The 26339-nt window shown below is 54.4% G+C and overlaps 1 protein-coding gene across 7 annotated transcripts in view; it reads left to right on the forward strand.

The window, feature by feature from the left end:
- Positions 1–26339, forward strand: part of RUBCN (rubicon autophagy regulator) — a 55589-nt gene that overhangs the window by 23315 nt on the left and 5935 nt on the right. Inside the window, exons 7-21 of one of the 7 annotated variants that reach the window (XM_034781401.1) lie at positions 1655–2218; positions 3110–3154; positions 5833–5928; positions 6470–6585; positions 7978–8179; positions 8533–8634; positions 10005–10079; positions 14384–14444; positions 15486–15618; positions 16126–16206; positions 18230–18375; positions 19597–19661; positions 21229–21467; positions 22686–22747; positions 23761–23914. In XM_034781401.1, coding sequence (XP_034637292.1) covers positions 1655–2218; positions 3110–3154; positions 5833–5928; positions 6470–6585; positions 7978–8179; positions 8533–8634; positions 10005–10079; positions 14384–14444; positions 15486–15618; positions 16126–16206; positions 18230–18375; positions 19597–19661; positions 21229–21467; positions 22686–22747; positions 23761–23914 — 2141 coding nt within the window. The remainder of the gene's footprint in view (positions 1–1654; positions 2219–3109; positions 3155–5832; positions 5929–6469; positions 6586–7977; positions 8180–8532; positions 8635–10004; positions 10080–14383; positions 14445–15485; positions 15619–16125; positions 16207–18229; positions 18376–19596; positions 19662–21228; positions 21468–22685; positions 22748–23760; positions 23915–26339) is intronic. The other 6 variants (XM_034781404.1, XM_034781403.1, XM_034781402.1 and 3 more) reach the window with 6 other exon arrangements.

Consider the following 26339-nt stretch of genomic DNA (forward strand, 5'->3'; position numbering starts at 1 on the left):
GAAACAAGCATCTCATTTAATCAGATCAGATAGAACACCCCAATTCACGTAACTGTGCATAGATTGCAATGGTCAGAGAAAACCACGGCCAGCCCCAACGTTCCCAATAACACCCGCATCTCCTGCTGGAAGCCTGAAGAATGGTGGAGTGGCCAGCTCCTATGGAGGGTCAGGAAACTGACCTCCAGCCATCTGCCAGCTTGTATTGAGAAGAAGTTATGCATATGCCCACCAAGGCTAATTAATATGCATGAGAGTTAAACCCCCTTATGTCCATCTTTGGGACTGTCACCCTGATAATACCAGGGGACTTGTCACATGATAGGCTACTTCAGTGGCCCTCAAACTTTTTACTGGTGACCCCTTTCACATAGCAAGTCTCTGAGTGCAAACCCCCCCCCCACTTATAAATTAAAAACACTTTTTTATACATTTAACACCATTGTAAATGCTGGAGGCAAAGCAGGGTTTGGGGTGGAGGTTGACAGCTCACGACCCCCCATGTAAGAACCTAGTGACCCCCGAGGGGTCCCGACCCCCAGTTTGAAAACCCCTGGGCTACTTGGATAGTTCCTCTTTCAACTTATTAACATTTATGTCCCCTTATCACTGTAGTAACATGCAGTTATCTTAAGGAGATCTCTAACAATTCACCTGGCTACCAACGGTCATGTTGTGGTGTCTACTGATCTCTTCTAGATACAATTATCCAAACTCCGCAGTTATTATTCAAAACCTCAGCATACAAACATAGACACAAGCTCAGCAGATTTATTATTAACTTAGGTTTCAGAGTAGCAGCCGTGTTAGTCTGTAGCCGCAAAAAGAACAGGAGTACTTGTGGCACCTTAGAGACTAACAAATTTCTTAGAGCATAAGCTTTTGTGGACTACAGCCCACTTCTTCGGATGCATACAGAGCTCTGTATGCATACAGATGCATACATCCGAAGAAGTGGGCTGTAGTCCACGAAAGCTTATGCTCTAATAAATTTGTTGTTATTAACTTACTTATGCTAATATATCTTTATAACATGGCTAACTTATCCTAAAGCCTAATTTGGCTAAGCTAAATATCTGACAGGCCTAAGTCCATAGGTTTCTTACATTTCAGTTTTAAATCTTAAGCTGTGTTTTTTTTTTTGTTTTGTTTTTTTTTTTTTTAACCTGTTACCTATTAGGTATTAGTCTCTTGTATTTTAGTATTTTAATAGATTAATTTATTAATTACAAGTTATGCTACTGTGGCCACACAGGGCCCTGCCCGCCCGAGCAATTGCCCATAACACGCCAGGACTTCCCAAACTACCGCACAATAAAAGTAGGTTTTGTGCCTGGCCCTCCTGCACCACCCGACAACAGCCAACCAGTGTTCCTGTATGTCCCAGCCTTCCTGAGCAATCCTGCAATAACACCCCAGTGCGGTGGATGGAAATTAAGCTTCAGTGAGGACATGGGCCTTGGTTTTCAGCTTCCAACACATGTCTGGGAGACCAAGGGGAGTGATGGGGAGGAAGGGATTTTTAATAAAAACAGCGATGTCTTGATTGTGTCCTCATGCGCTGGGTTTGTTGGTGTGTTGAACCATGTGCTTGTTGCCCTCGTCTGCGCTGTTGTGCACTCGTGTGTGACCTCTCCCTCCTGCCTCTGTCCAGACAGGAGACCAGCAAGCCCCTCCATGTGCAGCAGCATGAGCCAGCCTCTGGAAAATGCCCTGTACAACGTACCCCTCTTGCTGCCTGAGGACAGATCCCCTCTGGGCCAACCTGGCCTCTCGCGGCTCAGTTTTATCTCCCCCAGAGACTCCTTCTCTTCAGTCAGCGAGATGAGCACCAGCACCGTGACCAGCCAGAGCGAGGACCCCTGGGCGAGTAGCCAGGATGACACCCAGAGCGACGCCAATGACGGGCCGGAGTATCTGGCCATTGGGAACCTGGGGCGGCGCGGCAGGGCCTGTAGCAGCCAGAGCAGTGCCAGCAGTAGCACCACCAACAGCAACAAGAGCAGCGGTTCCAACCTGTTCTCATCCAGCAGCTCCCAGAAGCCGGAGTCCATCTCCTCCTTGGAGGACCAGGGTGCGAGCGGCGGCAGCAGGGGGATGAGTCTCTTGCGCAGGTCCAGCTTTTCGGAGGGGCAGGCATCAACCCCCCAAGGGATCCTCAAGAGAAGCCATGCACGCTCGCACTCCGATACCAACGTGGCCTCTGGGAAAACTCCCGGTAATGGCGGGGCGGCGTTTGGGGAGGGATGCGGTGGGTGGGACGTTGATCTCGGGACGAGAGTTCGGTGGGCATCACCATCACTGTTGTACATCGTTAGGGGGTGATATGAGCACTGGGCAAGGAAGAAGGGAACGAGCTAATTAAAGGCCTTGCAATGTTCTCTTCCAGTGGGGCCTGGGGACCTGAAGTTAGCTGCTGCCCTGGCCTTAGGCAATGCCTGGAATAGGCAAGGACTGATTGCATGTGCAGCGAGCTGGGGAAGTCCGTCCTTTGCCTTTTTGCTTATCCATTGCACAGAGAACTCTCTGCATTCCCAGAGATGGAGAGGGAAGCCTCGTACCTCCCCCAGCAGAGCTCTGGGACCCAGCCCTGAGCACCCAGCAGCCCCTGCCTTGGTGTCTAGCCTCACTTCCCTTGGTCAGCTGGCGGAAGGTGTTGGCTTACCCCTCTCTCCCTGCCTCGCTAAGGGCTTAGGAACTGGCAGCGCTGCTATGGTGCTAGCCTCACCGCCCCCAGAGGGACTCCCTGAACCGTCTCTCCAGGGTCTCATCTGAACTGCAGATACGGCCCTGGCTGGGACCGGGTTCCAGAATGGAGGGACAGTCCTGTGTTGTAACTGTAGAACCCTCGTCTGGTTCGATTGGCAGAATAGACTGGGTGTGTGCGTTCCCTTAACAGCTCCCCATTGTGGGGGTGAGTACTGGGCCTTTTGGGGCCTCTTCGGGTGGGTACTGGGGGGCCAGGCTGGTTCCCAAGGGGATGCCCCTTCAGGGCTCAGGTACTGCCTTCAGGTAGGAAATGGGACTCCTGTCTCGGTGAGTAACCAGTCTCTCTCTGTTTTCTCTTCCTTCCTTAATGCTCTCCTCTTCCTCCTCGCTGTCTGCCTAGGAGGCCTCAGGGATATCACCATTATAATAGAAGATCCAGTGGCAGGTTTGGGAGCCAGTAGACACCCCCTCATCAGTGATCATTGCATTGAGTTCAGGATTTCCATTATCACATTGGTGTCAACTTAGAAAGGCCGCTCCTTCCCCGAGTCGCTGATGGTGCTTTGAGGGAGCCCCAGGTTTATGCATGTGACCTAAATGAGGATCCCTGCTTGGTTTGGGGCCATAACATGCTGGACCAGGAATTGCACCTGGCTTCCCTGCATGGCACTATGTGGCGTTTTCCGATAAGTCCCTGGATTGGCTCCCATCCTCTCCCCTTTGCTTTGGAAACCAGGCTAGCTTGTACCCCTTGTGCGGGGCTAAGGGATAGGGAGGGCCCATACTTCTGAATAGTCAGCAATTCTCCCCCTTTGCCCGGTGGGAGGATATCGGATTAGCAGAGCTGGGAGCAGCATTTCCTGGGCACGTGGTGCTCTCAGTACCAAGCACTCTGCCCACAGCTGTGGTGTAGGGCTCAGATCAGACTCCAGGGTTCTCGTCTGGGCTCGGATTTGCTGTATGAACCAGGGAAAGTTGTGTTACGACCCGACTTACACAGAGTTGCAGGTGCTCAGTATCTCAGCAAACCAGGCCATTCATCTGTACGCTTCGGGTCGCCTTCCCCTCTGTAACATGGGGCTAATTCCTTCTGGGACATAGGAAGGCTTGAACTGTTAATGTTTACGAAGCCCGATGATTTCCTTGACTGGAAAAACTGAGCATATTATCCAAGCAGTCCGCAAAGGTGTCCCAGGTGGGGCGTACCGGCAGATGCACCCAGCCGTGCCAGCTGTTCGTACAGAATCTCCGCAAGATTCTGTCCCCTCCCAACCTCGCTTGCTGCAGCACTTGCTCCGCAAGGAGCTGGCAGGTTACGATGCCTGGCTTCTGTGGGCTCTCAGAAAACCTGCCTCAGCGTGCTGTGTAGAGGTGCTGCTGCTCGGGGAACTGGCAGCTCCCCTAGGTTTGGAGATCAGTTCTATGCACTGGGCCAGGCAGTGGCCCTGAGGCTGTTTCTGGGCCAGTTTCTGGTGGCTCTTTGCTCTGTGGCAGATGAGTTCCTGGAAGCTTGTGCTTGAGCAAGGGTGGTCTGCTGAGTTCTGGGGATTTGTAATGAGATGGGGAGTGTCTGCCCCTAGAGCACTGGTTCAAACCCCATCCAGGTCAGGTGTGGTCACCTGGGAGCTGTTTTGTGGTCTCCGCTGGTAGCTACCTCCCGGCTGGCACTGGAGACTGAATACCCTCCCACCTGGGGTTGAAGCATGCTTGCCGGGCAGCTGCTTGTGCTTTGCCTAGAGCCGGTCAGTCCCCAGGCCTGTGGGTCTGATCCTTGCACCAGCACTACACTCGTTCAGTAGGAGAGGCGTTCTCACTCTCACGTGCCCTGTGCTGCCTCCTGTGTTTCCGGACCCTGGAGCCATAAGCGTGGGACTGGGGGAGTGGTACAGCGGGGCAGTGCGAGCTGCTCTGCCGGTTGAGTTGACACCAGTGGTCCCTTCCCTGTTCCCAGTGCCTGGAGCTATTGCATGTTCCACATCACACGTGTCCAGTCCCATTGCTCTCCCCATTCCTTTGTGTGTGTTCAGTCGTCATTTTCATGCCAGCGGCGGCCAAGGGCTTCCCTTCTGGGATCAGTCAATCCTCAAGTCATTTGGTCTCTGCCGCAGCCCATCCGATCCCAGAGGCTGGCTCACGGGACTGCAGCCTCCCGCAGGTGTTCACCTCTGATTAGGCTGGCTAGAGGCAGTCCCTCAAAGAGCTCTGCCCATGTGAGGACGTGAATTGCCTCACATGTGCATGCGGAAGGTGGGGCGCCGGGCGCAGCACGTATAGGTCACCTTCACAACCCTTCCGTGCTCCGCTGGCTGCAGGGACCGGAGTCCTTAGGCCCTGGCTGCTGCAAAGTCAGGGACTCCAATGTGCATGGAAGGCTCCGTTCTCCCCAGCTATAATCAGAGGCTAGAGGGTGTTGGAAATCACCTCCTTCCGCTGATTCCCCCCACATTGTCCTAGGCATCCTCCAGGACTACTGAGTCCCTAGCCACTCGCCCTGTGGCCCAGCAGGACCATCTGGGGGTTCCTCTCTGTCAGAGGGGGCGTTGCTGAAGGCGAGGAGGTGCAGTGTGCTCCCCGACTCTGGGCTGAGTGCTCCAAACAGGCTCTGTTGTATTTCCCAACCCTGCCACCACAGGAGCGAGCAGGGCCTCCTTCCTAGTTCTGCCCCGTCCCCTGCTGCATTAGCTGGAGGAACAAATGACTTCTGCACTTCCCCGGCTCTTGCACGCTGTTCCATTGTCCCTCTCCTGAGCGCAACAGGGCCACAGGAGCTGCCGATCCAATGGAGGAGCAGCTCTTGGAGATGAATCCTGGCAAGCTGTTAATTGCTGCCTGTTGTCTGCCACCTTGCCTTTTAGCTGCCTGAAGTGCCTCGCCCTGGGACTGCCCCCTCCTGGAACTGGCCTGGTTACAGTATAGCTCTCTGCCCCCTTTCTCCCCAGAGACCAGCTGGCTTCTCTTCTCCCCCCTTTGATTCCTTTTCTATTTTTTTGGGGTGGGGGGTGGGGGGATGTTCTTGTGATGTCCCGTTTGCTCCCTTCCACTGGGTCCCGAGAGGCTGGGGTTAATCACCCGGATGGGCCCTTCTGCTATTGACAAGTGTCCTTGCTCTTGTCTCTCTCAAAGAATCCCAGTGTGACGCCTCGAGGGTGCCGGGTCATGTCTCCGGCTCCACCCAGAGCAGCGAAGCGAGCACGCCCAGCTCCCTCTACATGGAGTACGGTGAGTTGAGCAGGGGGTGAGTGGAAAGGGTTAACCACTGGTACGGCTGGGTTCGGGGGCTGGGTCCTCGCACGTTTGCGGGGCAGCTTTTGACTGTGCACATGTGGGGCTTTGCTCGTGAGCATGGTGTCTCGTGGGTGTGTGTGTGTGTGTGTGTGTGTGTGTGTGTGTGTGAGGCCAGTGCTCTGAAATCTCTGCCTCTCTCTAAATCTAAGAGCAGCTGTGAGGGGCTGGGGAGCAGATCTGAGTGGCTAAAGTTAAGCAGCTGTGATCTCTCCCCAGTAGGGATCAGATTAGACTGTCCCTCTGCAACCTGCCCACTGTGGGGATCTTGCCCCTTCCTCTGGTGGTCACTGTCAGAGGCTGGATGCTCGACTGCTTCTAGTCTGGCAGTTCCTGTGTTAAGGCCAGCATGGTGCCGCATGTCCCCGGGCCGGCTGGGGCCGGGTAATGGAATCGTGCCTGGTCTGATCTCTGACTCTTTAGCGTTGTGGGTTTGCAAAATGCCTCTGCCTCATGTGCTTGTCTTTTGCTTTCCTAGATGCTGGCCAGTACCTGAGTTCGGGGGAAGGGATGTTCCGAAGACCCTCAGAAGGACAGTCCCTGATCAGTTACCTGTCTGAGCAGGACTTCGGCAGCTGTGCAGACCTGGAGAAGGTGAGAGAGAGCCAGGGAGTGATGCAGGAATTCCTTGGTTGCTGGGTCAGTGACTGGGTCCACCGGCAAGCAGCCCTACCGAAAAGCCAGTGTTAGTGCCGTAGCGTTTCCAGCCTTAGAGCTGCACAGAGAACTCGCCGGTTTCCTTTCACACTTCGGTTTGCTCTTTGGTGTTGATAGCTCGGGGCTGCGAGCACGGCTGCAATGCAGCGTGAGCTTATCGCCACTTGCTGGGGCTCCCTGCGCTGCGTGCTGCTGTCTTCCCTGAAGTCAATCCGCTGTTTGCTCCAGCCTTAGGCGGTCGGGAAGTGTGGGGGGGGTTCAGGTGTAAGGATCACAGAGCATTTCACCCCTGCTCCTCTCTAAGCCCCATACTGTTCCCTGGCTGATGTGATCCTGTGCTGTTTAACTGTGCAGAGCCGCAACCTGCAACTCGTGTTGAGTTGGGAAAAGCCAAAGCCAGCTGCTCTCTGTGGGTGCTGGGTGCCGTGTGACCTGCGGGCGGTGGAACATTGGAGAGTGGGGCTGTCACAGTGGCAGGGCTAGCGGCACCTCTGTCCCCTTTCTCGTCTCTGAGTGCACCCAGCTCCGGTCCTGGGCCTCTAACCCTCCCCTTTCCCGGGAAGGAATCCCCCTCTGAGACTGGGATGCGCTCGTAGCGCCCTGCATACACCAACTGCCCTGAAGGCCCGGCTGGGTTTCAGGTTCTTGCCTTTCTTTGCGTTGGGCACCTGTGACCCTGAGAGTGACCCCAGCCTCCTTCAGACCAAGTGTTTTTCCTTAGCAGTTGGAATACAACATGAGAGAGAAGGATTTAAAAATACCCAATACACACCTGTCACCCCTAACGTCCTACCATCCTGTAATGGTGACCCAGGCAGGCCTAGATTCTTCAGACACCCCTCCAGCTTCGTGTGTCTCGGTCTGGATTTGCCCCCGAAAGAGTCCTTTCAAAGCCAGCCAGGACTCTGTGTTCTCCACTAGGCTTCTCTCTGCGTTGGCGGGCTTGGGCCCCCAGTCAAACTACTCCCATGGGCTATGGGGATCGAGCCCGAGTTGTCAGAACAAATAGTTCTGGCGTCATCCCTCGAGAACTCTGAAGTGGGGTCTGATAGGTGACCATCTTGAGGTGTCTCCTTCCTGTCTGGATCCAGCTGGTCTCCTAGCACAGTGATTCTCAAACCCTGGTTTTTTTCCTGTGGGTGCTCCAGCCCTGGAGCACCCACAGAGTCAGCGCCTATTAGTGAAGTCTTCCTCTACTGTGGGAAATCCCAGATAGCCACCTCTACACGTGGCAGGTTCTCTACTGCGGGGTGTAGGGGATGTAATGCTGCATTATGGAGAACCTCAACTTCCCGGCTTTCTTTCAATGGTTTGGCTTTTGCCTCCCAGGAAAACGCTCACTTCAGCATCTCTGAGTCGCTGATCGCCGCCATCGAGCTGATGAAATGCAACGTGATGAACCGGCGGCTGGAGGAGGAGGAAGAGGAGAGTGACAAGGAGATCCAGGAGCTCAAGCAGAAGATTCGCATCCGGCGCCAGCAGATCCGCACCAAACATGTGCTCCCTGCCTACCGGGAAGTGGGCTCCGACAGTGAGTGCTGCTTTCGGGGCCAGGCTGGGGAGAGCAGGGGCTCGTTTTCTGTCAGTCCCTGAGATGCTGTGACAGGCACCAGGGCGCTGCGGGAATTCACCTTACACTAGCTCTGAATTGATGGTGACTCTAGTGTGGAGGGCCTGCTGTCACTGGGTCTGTCTGGGTATTTATCATGTACACACCATGGTGGTGTCAAGGTGCAGGACGATTCTGGGTCCGCGCTGGCACCCCAGTCACCCAGCACTACCCGCCCTGGCCAACTCCTCTGTCAGTTCTCAGTGTCGCACTTAAATTACCTCTGCTGACTTTGGGGCTCCGTCTCTCAGACCTTCTGCATTTTGCCCCGCCAGGCTTCGTGGCTACAGACAGTGAGTCCCAGTTCAGCTCCCGTGACTCCATGTGGCTATCTGACTCGGGCTCAGCAGAGGACGTGGAGGAGTACGAGATAAGAGGTAAGATGGGGCAGCTGCACCAGATGGAGATTTGGGGCCAACCTCCTCCTTGGGGCTACACTGGGGAGGAGCACGTCCCTTTGCATTTAGAGATGGCCATTCTAGAGTAACGCTGAAGTGTGAGTTGAGCTGGGACCCCTGATTCCACCCCTGGACTGCGGTAAACGGATTCCCTTTGGATAGGTGGGCTTGTGCGCACATAAAGGCTGAATGATTTGCCTCTGAGAGCTCTATTAGGGTCTTACCAGCCCCTCCGTTTGCTGTGTTGCTGGCTTCCTATACGAGATCCCTTTCACGTGTAAAGTCCTCCGGGCTGGGAATGGTCAGGCTGAGGTTGGGGAGCGAGCTAAAAGATTTGAATGCCAACCTGCGCAGTCCTGCTTTTCCCACTTGAACCAGCCACGGACTGGACAAATCAGTCTCGGGACTGTCTGCTCCCGTTGTTAAACCCTGTCTTTCTGTAGCAGGGGCAACGGCTGTGTACAGACCCTGACCTCCAAGGTACTTCGCTCACACAGTCAGGCTGGCTCCCATGGGCTAGAGCGCTCCCCGCAGGACACAGGCGCCGACTTCCCCTCTAGCTGGGGGGCGCTCTCCCTCCTCGTCGTTCCCCCCAGGCCCCGCCCCCACTCCACCCCTTCCCCCAAGTCCCCGCCCCTGCTCTGCCCCTGTCCCACCTCTTCCCTGCCTCCTCCCCCAAGTGTGCCCCGTCCCCGCTCCTCCCCCTCCCTCCCGGAGATTCCTACACGCCGCAAAACAGGTGTTCGCGGCAGGCAGGAGGTGCTGGGAAGGAGGGGGAGGAGTTCAGCGCGGCTGCCAGCAGGTGAGAGGCACTGGGGGGAGCGGGGGAGCTTGGCTGCTGGTGAGGGCTGCTGAGCAGCACCTGCTGATTTTTCTCTCCGGGGGTCCTCCATGGCTGGAGCACCCACAGTCGGTGCGGGTGCTGCAGGAGACCTGGCCTTGAGCCCTCTCCCTCACCTCCCTCCTGCGTTGGTCAGGATAGACACTTCTTGTTGCTCAGTAGTGCCCCCTGTGGCTGACTTGAAAGGTGCATTAACCAAGCACTCTCCAGGCTTCAGCTGGGACAATGGTGGTTGGACTGGGCGCGGTTCAAAGGCCCCTGTGATGGACACTCTCAATCTTCCTGATCCTCTCTCCACGAATGTTGATAGCGTAACCCCGGTTTGGCCCCCTGTAGCTCAGAGGTTTGACTTGATAGTGCAGTCCAAGGAGGGTGTTTGAATGCTGTCCCTGGATGTCTCCCAAAGGGCGCCAGCAGGCCCTGCTCTCTTGCCTCTGTGTTGATACCCTTTCTCTGTGGCCGAGCCGAGCACTGAAGCAAAATGTTTTGTCATCACCGTATTATGCAGATGGTAACGATGGATCTAACCTGATTCAAATGTCCAAGAACGGCCTGTCAGTGTCAATGGCTTCCTTGTTTTCAGGTAGTACCCCAGAGTGCACTGCGCCGCGTGTGTGTGTGTGTGCTTGTCCGTGTGCGTCGCCTGGGCGTGTCAAGGGCCCACAGGGAGAGCAGAGGCTCAAAAGCTGCTGCTAAAACTCAGTTCACGCCACGCTGCATCAGCAGGCAGGCTTCAGACCAGACTCCAAACCACCAGCTTAATCCACCAACTACTGTCCTTTTGCTGTTTCCCCTGCCAGGGCTCTGTGCATGTAGCTGGCTCCTTGTGAGTTGCTCTCTAGAATTCCTCAGCTCGTCCTTCATGCAGGGGGCTTTGGGAACAACCAATAATGTCGTCTGAGTGGCAAAGGGAAAGGAGCTGGTGACGCATGCACTGGATGGCAGATAGGTGGGAAAATATAGCGAAGGGCTCAATTGCTTGGCTGCTTGCCCAGGCTCTGTGTTGCCACATTACGGTGGAACATTGTGATGTGCCTAGAACCTCAACAGAGGTGCATCTGGCCTGGCAAGTCAAACAGCAGAGCAGTGATTCTGTTTAAAAGTGCTGCAGCCATTAAAGGTAAAGTATTGGCCACATAACTGCTGTAACCCAAGAGATGAGATGAGACCACTCTACTGCAGAGAGACCAGCTGTGCTTTAAAATGTAGCTTCCCTACAGCTCCCAGCCCACTGTGATTCCAAGACAGACAATAGCGCCGTTGATCAGAGGTGTTAAAGGCTTCTCTAGGGACACAGGTGCTAAGGGGCCAGAATCTTCGTGCATACGCTGTGAGAGGCAGAGAAAGCTGCTTTCAAAGTGACGGCACTGTCACGAGAGCTTTTCTCCGCCAATGCAGCACTAGTGAAAGGCTGAGTCCCTCTGTAGCCTTGAACTGTGGTATGCAACCTATCGTTTAAATCCGCTTCTGTACCAGTTGATTGGAGAAGAGCTAATGTGACGCCAATTTTTTTAAAAGGCTCCAGAGGCGATCCTGGCAATTACCAATCCTGGTAAGCCTGACTTCAGTACTGGGCAAACTGGTTGAAACTATAGTAAAGAACAAAATTGTCAGACGCAGATGAACATGATTTGTTGGGGAAGAGTCAACATGGTTTTTGTAAAGGGAAATCATGCCTCACCCATCTACCAGAATTCTTTGAAGGGGTCAACAAGCATGTGGATAAGGGGATCCAGTGGATATAGTGTACTTAGATTTTCAGAAAGTCTTTGACAAGGTCCCTCACCAAAGGCTCTTAAACAAAATAAGCAATCATGGGATAAGAGGGAAGGTCCTCTCATGGATTGGTAACTGGTTAAAAGATAAGAAACAAAGGGTAGGAATAAATGGTCAGTTTTCAGAATGGAGAGAGGTAAATAGTGGTGTCCCCCAGGGATCTGTACTGGGCCCAGTCCTATTTAACATATTCGTAAACAATCCGGAAAAAGGGGTAAACAGTGAGGTGGCAAAATTTGCAGGTGATACAAAACTACTTAAGATAGTTAAGTTCCAGGCAGACTGCGAAGAGCTACAAAAGGATCTCACAAAACTGGGTGACTGGGCAACAAAATGGCAGATGAAATTCAATGTTGATAAATGCAAAGTAATGCACATTGGAAAACATAATCCTAACTATACGTATACAACGATGGGGTCTAAATTAGCTGTTACCACTCAAGAGAGAGATCCTGGAGTCATTGTGGAGAGTTCTCTGAAAACATCCACTCAATGTGCAGTGGCAGTCATAAAAGCGAACAGAATGTTGGGAATCATTAAGAAGGGGATAGATAATAAGATAGATGATACGCCCACATCCTGAATACTGCATGCAGATGTGGTCACCCCATCTCAAAAAAGAGGCATTTTGGGTGGCTGTGCCCAAAGCATTTCACTTGAATTGGAAACACCTAGGTTGGAAGATATATTTGGAGTGGGGAGAGGGGGCAGAGGGGTTCCTAATTCTGACACCTCAGCCTGCTGGGGAGGTGGGGTTCAGATTTGAATCCTCCCGCGAGATGCCTGCTGAACACTGCTCACCCTGGCTGCATGTGCTGGCCCTGCCCCACAATGCTCACACACTGCTGTACATGTGCGCCCTCTGTCTGCCTGGGTCTGTCTTAGCCTGGGATCTCTCAGAGCCATTCCATAAGAACCGAGAGAGGCTGGTTTCCTCTCCCATTCAGGCAGCAATTCTGCTGGGTGGGGAGGCCACTTCCTCTCTCTCTGTGTAGCTACAAAGCTTCGGTTGTTACCGGGTGGTAGATAACATGGGTTTCCTAACCCTGAGTGCACCACCTGCTAGCAACAGGTATCAGACTGGTAACTGCCTGCTGCTAAAGGGTCATGGCTAATCCTCTGTCCTGGACTCCCCGTTGACTCAAGTCTAGAAAGATACTTGAAGGAGACACTTAAGATTTAGCCCAGCATTTAATGCATGCACCCCTGTTTCTTAGGTTGTGAGTATTTGAGATCAGGGCCTTTGTTGTCGTCCCCTCTGCCTATACAAACAGCTGTCCTGATCCTTTGGAAAGACCCACACCCTTTCCCTTCCCAAGGACTGTCCCATGGAGAATCCCACCTTCCCTGCTGAAAAGATCCCAGTGCTGGGCTCTCTGGGTTTCCCTGCCACTATGTGCTGCCCCTCTGCTGTGCCCCACTGCTCCCTCCTTCCGAGCTGGGACTGAAACTGACAAGAGTCCTGCAGCAATCAGCAAGCAACTCGTCTATTTCAGTACCCAGACTACTTGTGGGAGAGGAGTTGAGAGCTGAACCAACAACTACGCACCCATTAACCAGACCCAGCTGCCTCTCTAGGTCTCCTCTTACCTTCCTTGAGGGGGTCACTATGGATTTTGAGGGTTGGCCTCTTTCCTGTCTTGATCTATCATATTTTCTCCCTTTTTCTGTAAGTTCCTTGGTGTTAAAACCTAAGTTTCCACCAATAGGGCAGTCCAAGCCTCCCTAGCCAAGCCCTGCCTCACGCTGCTCGTGGGCTTGGCAGGACAGTACAGCCAGGACATGCACAAGTCAACAGTGTTTTTAAGGCTGACTTGGGTTTCCAGGGATAATGGGACCAAATCCAGTCTGGATGTAAGTAGGATTATTCTCATGACTGGTGGGAATCGTACCCACTTACCTCAGGGCTGAATTTGATCCTCAGTGTCAAGATGTTTCACCAGCCCTCTTCTAGGGGCTGGAGTGCAAACCCCAGAGGAGTTCTGCTGCCGTCACTTCCCAGTACAGTGTAACCCCCAAAGCTGTGACATCGAGGAGCCTGAATTGCTGAGCGGCTGGGTCCAGTTGCCACATTCCACCATGTTTAAACACTGTTGTATGGTGGCAGCAAAACCAGCTCTTAGAATTCTTTGAGCGCATGAACTGAACCTTGACTAAAAGGGAACCCATGGGCATAATTATTATGGGCTCTCAGCTAGTCTTTGACAAAGTCCCTCACTAGAGAAGGTCCGGGGATGAGCAGCGAAATGCTGCCATAGATCAGGACTGGCGTATGGACAGATAGCAAAAAGTAGGAATAAGTGGTCAAACTGTTATGCTGGCCAAGGGTTAGCTGTGGTGTAGGCCAGCCCACCTAAGGGTCTGTGTTCAGTAGTTATTAGAGATCTGCAAGGGGGCAGTGTGAGCAGTGTGGTAGCAACATGCACAGATGCTACACCTGGATTTAAGGTCCTCCCCTGTAGGGTGGAAAGTGATCCTTTGTGGCCCGTTTGATCCTGGGTGCCTCAGCAGAGGGTGGCCACCAAGGCTGCCGACCACTGCCACTTGCCGTGTGGCTTTTGTGACATTGACCTGTGTCAACTGGGAGATGAACTCAGGTCTCCAACTCCTGCCACGTGGGCTGCTGACCAGCCATCGGCATATGAGCTGGGCTGGATTGGAACCAGAATAGTAGCGGTGAAGGGCCTGTGTCCCATCGCCAATCCCTTGCAGTGTTAATGCTGTGCATAAAACCTAATAAGCTACTAAACTTCTTAACTAACCCCAGTGTCCCACCCTCCCGGCCCCAAGTTTGTGTGCGTGTGGATTTCTCTAAGCTGCGTAACCGCTGGTAGCTAGTGTGTGCCCTGTACAAACTGTAACATTTCCACTCTAACCCCACCGTAGTTTCCTCTCTCAGCCACAGGTTCTTATCTCTCCCCTGTAGATTGACCAGGTGACTGACTAGTTCACATCCCGGACTTTCTAGCTGCTGCTTATTGTCACTGGTAGAAATAGGTGCTGTAGCTCACCTGCTTTTACAACAGTGTGATGGTTTGTAATGCAAAACTGCTTCGCCTTTGTTTAAAATAGGAGTAACTCTCTGCTCCGCCCTCTCTCTCCTTGATGCAGATGCGGACATCAAGCGGGATGCAGCGTCTAGCAGGAAGTCTTTCCTCTCCTCGGAATCCATGTATGTCCCACCGCCAGAGCGCGAGGCTTTGATCTTCACCGCGGCTCAGTTTTGGGGACAGTCCTGGGGGCGGGAGGGGGAGAGATGGGCAAATGGAAATGTAAGTTGAATGCTGAGGGGCTTGGGAATTCCCTGCATGAGGGACCGATCCGTGGGTTGGGCATGGATTAGATTCCACACGAATTGGTCTCTTCTGCCACCGACTCCTCTAATAAACTGTCAGTGGAAGGAGAAGGGGCTGGGAACAGGAACCACGGTGAATTAGGAAAGACAGCCCAAGGCGATGGGGACACATGCATTCCCCACCTGCCCCCACCAGGCTCCCAGTCAGACCTGAGGTTCACCCCAATCTCCCACCACCCCATTTCTGTAGTCTTACATGAAGTCCTGTGTTGCAGTCACCGTCCTTACAACCAGGAGCTGGACAGGACTCCTCATCAGTGCTACTCCTTAACTGGCCAGAGGAGGTGCTGTTGAGTGGGTGAAGGCACTCCTCCTCCCTAGGAGACTGAACCATCTGCCTCCTCATTACTCCTCCTAGCTGAGGGGGAGGATGGGTCATTACAGCCCCTTGGAAATATCATTGGTCTGTTATCGCTGGCAGCTTTCCAGAAGGCTGGGGGCGGGGCCCTCTCTGCCTGTTGGACGACATGTAAAACTAGGCCCTGCTGGCAAAGATCACCTGTCATTTTATACTGTGTGTTCTCCCGGGTCTTGTCCGGATTCCTGCTTTGCTCGTTCCATTCTGCCTCCCAACCCCCCTGCAGGCTCTGTGATGCCCCGTCCCAAAGTGCTATGCCCTGGGTGCGCCCCACCCCAGAGGTAGCCGCGTGGGAGAAGTGATTCCTGTATGTAGTTTGAGTCTTACTTGAGACAATATGTTCTAAGATGAGTCGTCATTGTCAGTGCAAACGCTCACAAGTGGGGCTGGGAGGGTCACCAGTCAGGAGACCCAGGCTTTGATCTCCTTTGCACCCTGGCTGGGGGTGGGGGGTTATGCCTCGTCTGTTGTGGTGCTGATATTCCTCTCTTGCTGTGCAGATCCCACTCCTTCCTCCATTCGAACTCAGCGGAGGCCGTGGCCATGGGCTTGCTGAAGCAGTTCGAAGGGATGCAGCTCCCAGCCGCTTCTGAACTGGACTGGCTAGTCCCAGAGCAGGATGCCCCCCAGAAGGTAGGCGTGTGGAGAGGGGCCTCGCTGGGGGCAGTCGCACTGATGCATAGAGGGCACGAGGACAGAAGCTGCATGCGAAATCAAGGGAATTCGTTTAAATCTAGAGGGCGGAGAACCCACCGCCCACACCAGCGAGGGAATCCTTTGTATGAAGCTCATATCTGGTGCTTTCTGCCAGTCCTGAATGCAGGGCTGCAGCCTGTCTCCACCTCCCTGTGGCTGTAGAAGAGGAGGGAAGGCACTGATCACGTCCCTCACGTACTCCCAGAGCTATGTCCCTTCCACACAGTTAGCTGCAGCGCTGCCAGGCGGGTGCCTTGCACTCTTGTGGCTCCTGTTGTCTTTGTGTATGAAAAGGGAGAGCAGGAGGACAGGGATGGTGGGTAAGATCTAGGGAACGGCCAAGGATCAGCACCGAGTCAAGCACAGCGGCCCTCGGCTTTCACCAGCAGCCCGGAGGCGTCGCCCACGCAGCGCCTTGACAGGTCGTTTGCTGTTGGTTTTCAGGACCCGAGATGGTCTCTCAGAAAGCTCTTTAAGCGTCCCCGGTGGTATAAGAAAAGGCAGTTCTCTAAAAAGCTCCGGCGGGTACGTTGGGAGTGGAGAGCGTGCCTGAGGGGTGCGTGCGTGGGGCACACGTCACGGAGTGTACTAACCGCCCGGACTAAACACCCCCCCGTGGCATGGAGCAGCGGGTGGCATGGCTGCGGCTGCCCCGCGGTTTGGTGTGGGGTGTGAGAAACTCATCTGAATGTGGAGTTTGTTGTCGTCGCTGTTTGAACCCTCAGCTGTGACCGGCTAGTTGGGAAGCGAGCGGTCGCCATGCTAACAGAAGTATAACATGGGCAGGCGCTGTGCAAGGCTTTCCCATATAGCCCCGCAGTCTTGTCCCACAGCCTCTCCAGTCTGGGCTCCCCATACCCAGCTCTGCCCAGGCCCCTCAATCCTGAGCCACAGGTTGTCACTGTTCTAGTGCCTAGGCCTCTCCTGAGGTAGACGCTGCCAGACTGCTCCGTTTTGGGGTACTGGAGTTGATCAGTGTCAGAGGGGTCAGTGTGACGGGAGCGGAGGCGTTCTTTAAGGACGCCGCGGCACTGCGCATGATATAAATAGCATGCGGGTCTGTGCGCTAGCACTGCCCCGCGGAGCCGGTGGGGATGAACCTGGGGCTTCCTTTATTCTTTGTGCCCTATAGGCTTACATAGAATGCCTGCTTGTCACGGATCACTGCCGTGCCACCCCCACGCTGAGCAGGGGTCCTGCTGGGCAGCAGTGCATTGTGGGGCGTGACTGTCGGACTACTGTTTAAAATAAAAGACTGGCCCCCCAGCCTTTGGCCTTAGCCCAGCCTTGTCCGCCTGAGCCTGGAGTGGATCCCTGAGATTTACTGTCACCTGCTTGGTTTTTTTCTAACTCGGGGTGGTTTGTGAGGCATGTTCTGTTGTCCTTGTGCTGCGGGGCTCCTGTCCTCTGGCTGGTGTGGTTCTGCTCTCTAGTTCCCATGCAAGTCCCCTTGGGGGTGCAGCTAAAGAGCCACCCCTGGTGTCCGTCTAATCGATCCGTTACGGGGCAGCTACTGTGCTCCAAGCTCATCGCTGGGGTCACCCAGACTGCTGATGGGGGTCGAGGAGCCAGTCTGCTCCCCTCCACTGCACTCAGCAAAGGCTGCGACAGCCTGAGAGTGGCAGAGTCGGTGCTGGGCCTAGAGTCCCAGAGCATAGAGCTCAGGCAGTCAGTCACGGTGCTACTGCCCACGGCCATCTCCACTAGCACGTGACTTCATCCTGCCCTGTATCCCTCATAACCCCTGGCTCCGCTCCCCCTGGCTTTGGAGGTCACCCCAGAGCCTGCTGCCCTCCACGGGCTGAGGGTGGTTCTCTGGGGTGCTGAGCGGCCTGGAAGCTGCCCCGTTCTGCCTCATAGCTATTTCTGTCCTCCCGTGAGCTCTGGGCCTGTCAGACCTGCTCGGTCCTTACAAACCCAGGTGTGATCCTCATCCTGGAGTCCTGACACCTCTGGTACAACCTGGAGTGGCTGATGCCTCCCCTCTGGGTGTCCTTCTCTTTTGGACAAGTGCAGACCTTCATGCCTCTGGAATGCAGCCTATGCCCCAGTGAACCCCCAGCGCTGACATACCTGCTGCTCGCTTCGGTGAGAGCCCATAAAGCGTGCCCTGCTCACAGAGAGGCTGGAGCAGCGCCCCGTAATGGTCTGGGGACAACCTTGCACCAGAGGGATACACAGAAACTTGGGGGGATGTGAAGGATGTGGAGGAGAGTAGGGAGGGGAGGTCCAGGCAGGGTGAAAGCATCAGGCTGAGCGGACAGCACTGCATCCCCGCTGCCTCCTCAGAGGCTCTAGGCACTTCCCAAGATGGGGTGCCAGCCCGCTACGGCATGTGCCGTGATAATACAGCAGGGCGCTCGGATCGGATGGGGATTGTTCTCCAGCTCCCCCTGGAGACAGACCACTCCTGGAGGGGAGGTGGGGGTGGGAGACGAACACGCAGGCCGTTTCCCCCGGGATGGCGCTGGAGTTGCCCAGCAGGGCAGACCGGCGTCTGCCTCTGCAGTAAAGTTCAGTGTCTGACCCCCTCACCTGCCTCTTGCAGCTCCTGCCAATTCCGGACTCTCTGCCCATCTCGCCCGACGACGGAGAGCACGCCGACATCTACAAGCTCCGAATCCGGGTCCGCGGGAACCTGGAGTGGGCTCCCCCCCGGCCGCAGATCATCTTCAACATTCACCCAGCCCCAACGTAAGGAGCTGCGTGGGCTGCCCACCCCCTCTGGCCCCACAGAGGCTCTCCATGCCCCTCAGATCTCCCTCTCTGCTTCTCCTCTTCCCCCCGATTCTGCATCCTTCCAGCTGGGTAGGCCTGGGCAATTCACTCCAGTCACAGCCCTGGAGCTCCACTTCAGCCATCTGGATGGGCTGCTGCTTTCGCCGTGAGATGACGTCTCTGCCCCCCTCCAAGCCCCTGTTGTTTCAGACCTGGGACTGGGAATTGAGCCCTGCTTGGTGCGACACTAACCACTAGGCCTCCAAGCCTGGCTGTGTGTGTGTTTAAATGAGACCTGCCCTTCCCCCTTTGTCACTGTGTACTCAGTGCTCTGTGATAGAATTATTGTAGGACCTCCAAAAAAACATACCAACAGTGCAAAACAGCCCCAAGCGCTGCTGTTACAGGGCCCTGTGTGTCCAGCCCCCCTCTGGTGGTGGTCAGGGTACATGGCACAGAAAGGACCTCTGCGACTCATGTTCCTGGCTGCATTTACAATAGATCCCCTGCCTGTGTCCTGGGGGCATGAGCGGGGCCCACCTGCCCTGCTGAGCTGTTGTCTGTATGTGCCTTGCAAGGGAGGTGTCACTACTCCCTGGCACTGTCGCTGGTGCCAGCACACCGGTGCCAACACCCCGGTGCCAGCTGCTGTTCCTGTGCCTGGCACCTGCCTTGTGCTCTTGGCTGGTGTTGAGTGCCTGGCTGCCGACACCTCGCTCATCAGCTGAGGGGCGTGCGGGGAGCATCCGGATCCACAGGGCACAAGCAGGTGAAGGCAGTTGCAGTTGGTGCTGCCCTCCCGTGCCCCTCCCCCCACACATGGAGCTGTGTCCGCCCCCCCGGCCAGTCGCTGGGCGCTGCCTCTTGCAGCTTTCGCCATATCCTGCTGAAACCACGGGGTGGCTTCGAGGCAGATCCAGCCACCTGGCTCATTATTTATCTGTATTATTGTAGCCTTTAGGAGCCCCAGTCACGGGCCAGGACCACGTGGTGCTAGGTGCTGTACAGAACCGAGCAAAGACAGCCCCTGCCCCAAAGAGCTGACGCTCTAAGCTTACGGTCTCAGTGGATCCACTTGTCACTCAGCTGTTGGGTGAGAGGGGAAGGCCTAGTGCTCTCTACCCAGCTGCCCTCGGCCCTGCTGAGCCAGGAGAGAGCAGCCCCTCCAGCTCTAACACCCCTCTTCTCTCTGGGCAGGAGGAAGGTGGCTGTAGCTAAGCAGAATTACCGGTGCGCAGGCTGCGGCATCCGGACAGACCCCGGTGAGTGCTGGAACTCTGACCGTGACAGGAAACTCGGCCTCTCCGAGGGCGGGAGGGGGGGGTTCTGCATGCAGATGAGACAGGAAGGGGCAATAGAGACGGGGAGTCAAATGGGGGGTGAGGGGTGTGGATGCCAATGAGCTGGGGGATTGTAGGGAGTCTCAGTGCAGGGCACCTGGGAAGCTGGTGCAGCTCTCTCTGAAGGCCTGACACGAACCATGAAAGAAGACAGAAGTGCGGAACCGAGTTTGCAATGGACAGAGCCTGAATTCACGAGTGGCCTTGTAACTACCACGTAGCTAGTAGCTGACTAAGAGGAATGGGCGATACACCGGCAGCTGTGCTCCCGAGCACACTTTGTAGCGCGTGGACGGCTCATAATCCAGACAGGGACAGGCTCACAAAATGAGGAAGCCAATCATAGAGTGTGATGCAGCGCAGCATGTAATGAGCACGTGTGAATCCGTTTCAGAATACGCAGATCTGATTTACGGTGATGTATATTTTGGAGCTGTGGGCACCCTGACCCCAGCCCCTACACCCGAGCCTGCTCAGTTCAGGCGTGGCTTTGTGGAGTGCTAGGAAAGACACCTCCGTGACGAGGCCAGATCTGAACGGAGGGTTTGGATTCCAGAGAGCTGGATGAAATGTTCTCCCACAACTGGACGGGGATAAGCCGAGCAGAAAAGGGCTCGGCAAGTCCCAACATCTCCCCGTGAATGAATCTGCCCCGGTGTCAAAGGGGAGCCTGTGTGCTAGCATGCACTGCGGATGCAGCAGCCTGCTCCCCCAGGAGGCCATGGGGACAGGGCAGGCAGGGGGCAGCCAGTCTGCCTCTCTGAAAGTATTAAAGTCCCTGGCCCCATCACTGAGCAGAGTCAAGTAAGGGAGGGTGGCTTCGCTCATTTGCGCTGCGGAGCCCCTAGTGTCTGCTCCAATCATTCCTCTTCAGTTCATGTAACGAAGCTGCTTTCCATCGAAATCCCACAGGCGATCAGGCTGAAGGGGCCCCATACAGACAGCTGCCTTGATATAGCATTCACCTGCTGTGTGTTACCAGTAGAGGCCTCTGAAGCAATTGCTTGTCCTAAGTGTATAGCCAGGGATGGCTGCATGTGATCCACAGGCAGATCCGGACCTCATAGACCGCAGGGAGACCACAGATCCCAGCATACATTGCTCTGAGCTGAAACAGGTGCCTTGTCTGCTGGGACATTTAGGGTATGTCTACACTGCAGTTAAACACCCACGGCTGGCCCATGTCAGCTGAGTCGGGCTCACGTTACGGGGCTGTTTAATTGCAGTGTGGAGGCTCGGGCTGGAGCCCAAGCTCTGGGCCCCTGTGATCCCAAAGCCCGAGCGCCAGTCGGCTGACACGGGCCAGTCGTGGGTGTTTAATTGCAGTGTAGACATACCCATAGTATCTGCAGACTACATTACCCACCCGTGTCAGGCATTCGCAATCTGCTCCCCTTGCTGCTCATTAAACCCAGACCTCTGGCTCCTGGGGAGGTGCCAACACGGTCCTTAGCTGGGCAGGTGTTAAACTCCCTCTCCGGTCTGCCAGATTACATCAAACGGCTGCGGTACTGCGAGTACCTGGGCAAGTACTTCTGCCAGTGCTGCCACGAGAACACCCAGATGGTCATTCCCAGCCGCATCCTGCGGAAGTGGGACTTCAGCAAGTACTACGTCAGCAACTTCTCCAGGGACCTGCTGAGCAAGATCTGGAGCGACCCGCTCTTCAGCGTGCAGGACCTCAACGCCGCTCTGTACAGGAAGGTGAAGGCTCTGAATCGAGTCAGGGTAAGGCCATGTCCTGTGCTTTCCCAAAGAGACTGAGGGGTTTAGCCTTCTCCTGAGAGGCAGTTGTCACTCCCGTCAATGACCCATGGAGCAGGGAGTAAGACCCACAGGGTGGCGTTTCTCAGGGTGGGGGCATTGGTGCCTTGTGGCGGGCACGCCATCTCCTGCTCTTCTTTCATTAGTGGACCAGAATATCTGGCTGCTGCTGCTACTTACCCTTCTATATGGAGCCTCTTGTCCATAGATTTCAGAGCATATTACAAAGGTGGGTAGGTATCATCTCCATTTTACAGCTGGGGAAACTGAGGCACAGAGAGCTTGAGTGACTGCTCGCGGTCACCCAGCATGTTGGTGGCAGAGCTGGGAATAGAAGCCACCAGTCCTGGGCTCTACCCACTGGAATGCTGCCCCTCTCACATCTGCTTAGAGAAACCTCTGCAAGTGTCCCGCTCCTGGCAAACTTTCTGTTGGCAAAACCTGCCTGTTTTCATTCCTTGTAATGTCCCTTTAAGGGGCCTGGTAGGTGACGTATGGAATCGGACATTCCAGAAGATCTGAACTAAGGAGGGAAGAGACTGTTACTCGTTGGGGCCCAATCAGGATTTCTCTAGACTGATCCTGTCAGACGATAGCTGATGGGCAGATGTTTTAGAGGGAGGCTTAAAACCGCCATAATGCATGTTTCCATTGCACATCTTGTTCACTGTGCAATAGTACATGGTGGAGAGGAATTTCTTCCTGATCTCCAGCTGGTCTTCAGTTTATGCCTTGAAACATGAGGATTGCTAGCTCTCCTGGTTTTATCCTAGCTGTTTAACTGCTTCAGTGCCAAGAAACCCAAGCAGGTTGGCATCAGAAACCGCTTCACAAGAGCATGAGTTGAAACGAACTAGAATGGGTTTGGTTGAGGCCTGCAATTCTGTTTGTTTTTTTCTCTTAATTAATTGGCCTCTCAGAGTTGGTAAGACAACTCCCACCTGTTTATGCTCTCTGTATGTGTGTATATATATATCTCCTCAATATATGTTCCATTCTATATGCATCCGAAGAAGTGGGCTGTAGTCCACGAAAGCTTATGCTCTAATAAATTTGTCAGTCTCTAAGGTGCCACAAGTACTCCTGTTCTTCTTTTTGCGGATACAGACTAACACGGCTGTTACTCTGAAACCTGTTTGTTTAATGACAACTTTATACTCTGTTTGTTTGTTTTTTCCCCAGCTGTTGAGAATCCAGCTGTTTCGCTTGAAGAACATGTTTAAGACCTGCCGACTAGCTAAAGAGTGAGTACCAGGGTCCAACCAGAATTTAACTTGCATCAGTTTGTCTCTCCTGGCTGGCTGTCACTTGGCAGCTTGACATGTTAGCTGCTGCCCAGACCTCTGCAGGGAGGGGACTTTCAAGGATCGTGGCAAAATGTTCAGCGGCATCGGAGACCAGTCCCCCCCGCCTCACCCCAGTCTCTCCCACGCTCCGCGCTGTGGCAGGCCAAGCTGCAGTGCATGTAGTACTCTGAGAGCAGGCCAAGCACAGACGGGCCCAGCGGTTGGGTGTGTGACTAGCTTCCGCTGACGTTTGCTGGAGAAAGAGGGGTGTTTGAGACTGACCCTTGTGCTTCCTCTATGTCCCTTTGGGATTCCCCACTTCTCAAAGGCGCTGCACCTTTCATGGTGATGCCTTGCGCAGTAGCTACCGCCTCTCTTGCGGACGGTGACTGAGTCGGGCTAAGTGGCCGTGAGGGGTCACTTGAGTGATGAGATGCCCCTCACTTGGCACAAGGAGTGCAGACACAGTAACTGGTCCACGGTTTCCTACTAACCACTAAAACCCACCAGGCCCTGGGAGGGGCTCAGTTTCAGGGAGGGGAGGTTCTCAAACGGCTCAGAGTCAGTAGAGACGTGTGCCTCGGTCGTAGCAGGTTCTGCTGTCTGGGTGCTCTCTAGACTCGGGCTCGCCCGGCCCCTTTGCAGGGGGAAGGACAGCTGCTTTGGCAGGGATTGGAGCAGCCCGAGCACCCTAATGGGGACCCTGGAGCTGAGTGGGACGTGCGGGTGTTGGCTGGGACAGAACCTGCTAAGCTAGAACAGGGTGCAGGGATGAATTGGGAGGTAGACGCTATTGCTGGGTTTCCTAGGGCCCTGCATGGAGGGAGTGGACTCCAGAGAGGTGGCAGTGCCCGCGTGGGGGTGGGTCACACAGTGTAATGGGCCCAGCGAAGTTGCCGTACTTCACACTCTCCATAGAGCGCTCACTCGCTGCTGTTTGGCGCTGAGCTCCGGTGTCTCCATCCCTGCAGGCTCCTGGATTCCTTCGACACGGTGCCAGGTCATTTGACGGAGGATCTCCACCTCTACTCCTTAAATGACCTGAATGCCACTAAGAAGGGGGAGCTAGTTCCCCGCCTGACGGAGCTCATAAAGGCAGGTACCCTGCACGTTGAGAGATGCATGGTGGGTAATTTTATCATCTTCTTCACTAGAATGTTTTTTATTATTACTGCATTAGACTTTACTGTATAAACCGCCAAGGAGCGGGCGCTGGCTTTATAACAGAACAGAACAGCTGCTGAGGGCAAACACATTTTGTGTTAGCTGTTCTCCTCCTCCAGTTAGTTTCTCATATGGTTGTTATCCTGTACGTGTGCAGAGGAGTTTCCTTGGCACAAGAGATCGGCGTTGAAGAAGAACACAGCCAATTGGTTCCGTTTCAGGAAGAAGCTGCGTTTTCCCATAACCTGCAATGCACCCATTTGCCGTCTCCATGTCTGCTATAGAAAACTGGGCTGTGTTCCCCTCTGAAACGCATTGGGATGTGCTTTGTCACGTTCAGGATGGGGAGGCAGCTTGCCTGGTGGTTAGAGGAGGGCACCGAGTCAGGACTCCCAGGTCCTACTTTCAGCACTGCCACTGATTTCCTGCATGACCGTGGGCAAGTTGTGTCGCGGTTCCATGCCTCAGTTTCCCTACCAGTAAAAACAAGAAACTTCCCTACTTTGCAGGGGAGTGGTTGAGGCGTGGCTTTGAGATCCTCCAATTGGAGGATGCTGCATAGTCGTAGTAATGGTATCCAGCGTACAGAGCACCTTCCCTCTTGGCATACAGCATCCCATGTAGCCTGGGCAAGAGATCCGTGGTCACCGTCACCACGGCTGTGGGTAACAGCATGTGAACTGCATCCCCAGGGGCCTGAACAGTTGGGCATTTCCCTCCGTTTCATTCCCAATGGGCTAGACGTGTGCGATCTTGCAGAAACAGTCCCTCTGACGACCTGTTTAGATGCAAAAGCCCTGCATTAAAACAGACTGAGTGTCTGGGTGAAGAAATACCAAGTGGTGAGTTTCCAGGCAGCTGTGACTCCAGATAACACCATTGGCCTGCTAAACCCAGGGTTGTGAGTTCAATCCTTGAGGGGGGGCATTTAAGGATCTGGGACAAAAATCTGTCCGGGGATTGGTCCTGCTTTGAGCAGGGGGGTTGGACTAGATGATCTCCTGAGGTCCTTTCCAACCCTGATATTCTATGATTCTAGTCTATAACAAACAGACATAGGAAGGGATGCTCCAGTCTGCAGGGGAAGAGGAATTTGGGGGGGCACTAGTGGGTCCTTTGAATTGCGGATTTCCCATCTCATTTTTTTTTATTAACCCTGTCGTTGCTGATCCATTCGATCGTGTTGCAGTGTTTGTGCTTGCCTTAACTATTCTCCTTTTCTCTAATGAATTTGGTTTTAAGAGATGAAATTTAAACCCCGCTTGAATGCGGGGAGGGAAGAGGTGAGGTTGGGAGATGGATCCCAGCAGGGCCGGAGATGTAACATTTGCTTTCACCTCCTCCCTCAAGGCTGAGCTACGCTGCCAAAACGACAGTGGGGAGCTGGCTACGGCACATTGGAGGTGGTGAGAACACTGTTGCGTTTAGTGTAGATGGGACCTAACCACAGCCCTGAGCCAGGCTGCAGCCCTGATTTCTCCAGGATTGTAGCCAGTTCAGGGTCCCGTCTACACTGAAGATGAAATAGTGTAACTGGTTCCTCCTTAAAGTGGTTTTTAGAGGGTAGATATGGCCTTAATTTTCTGTGTGATGGGTGACTTCGCTAATCGGCTTTAAAAACATTCCAAATGGGTCTCCTTGAGTTGCAGCTGTTGGCTGTGTGGGCCCCCCACGCGAGGGCAGCAGTGCCACTCACCGCCTGTGGGCACGAGTTTGGGGCAAAAGACCAAACTCGTGCCTTGGCCTCCGAGACGTTCCCTACTGAAAGAGGGTCCTTGTCCCGGAACTCCCAATCTTACTGGGAAGTCAAAGGGGACAAAACTGACTGGACTGCCACTGGTTTGGCAGTGTGGTGCGTGCAACCTACTGCGCAGACGACACCGTTGTGGGTGTGTTTATGGTACATCTTTTGGTATAACCGCTACTACTTACGTTGTATTGTGGTAGCATTGACCATACTCTGGCGCAGCCCATGTATGCAGCAAGACATGGGCATTGCCCCGAAGCGCTTGCGGGTATGTGTCATCTAAGAGATACAGAGTGCCTGGTTCCTCCACCGCCACCCAGCAGACAGGCGGCCCGGCTGTTTGGAGATAGTGCCATCAGCGAAGCTGCCTGTGCTCTGGGAACGCTTTTGGCCTATGGTGTCTCGCATAGACAATGTCTCCAGCCCCCTGGAAAGGTTGGAATCTCGTGGGTCATGTCCAGCAGCCAGGCCTTGCTTGTAGCGGGTGGGTGAGCAGCTGGTGTCGTCGCATCCCGGCAATGGGATGAGCCTCTGATTCCCACATTACTCTTGGCGCGAGATGTCTCTGTCTCTGACTTTGCCAGGGAAATCAGGTGCATTTGCCTCTTCTCCAGGGCGTTTCTTCTTCACTCCTCTCCC

This window comes from Trachemys scripta, chromosome 9 (genome assembly GCF_013100865.1).
Source record: "Trachemys scripta elegans isolate TJP31775 chromosome 9, CAS_Tse_1.0, whole genome shotgun sequence".
NCBI lineage: Eukaryota > Metazoa > Chordata > Testudines > Emydidae > Trachemys > Trachemys scripta.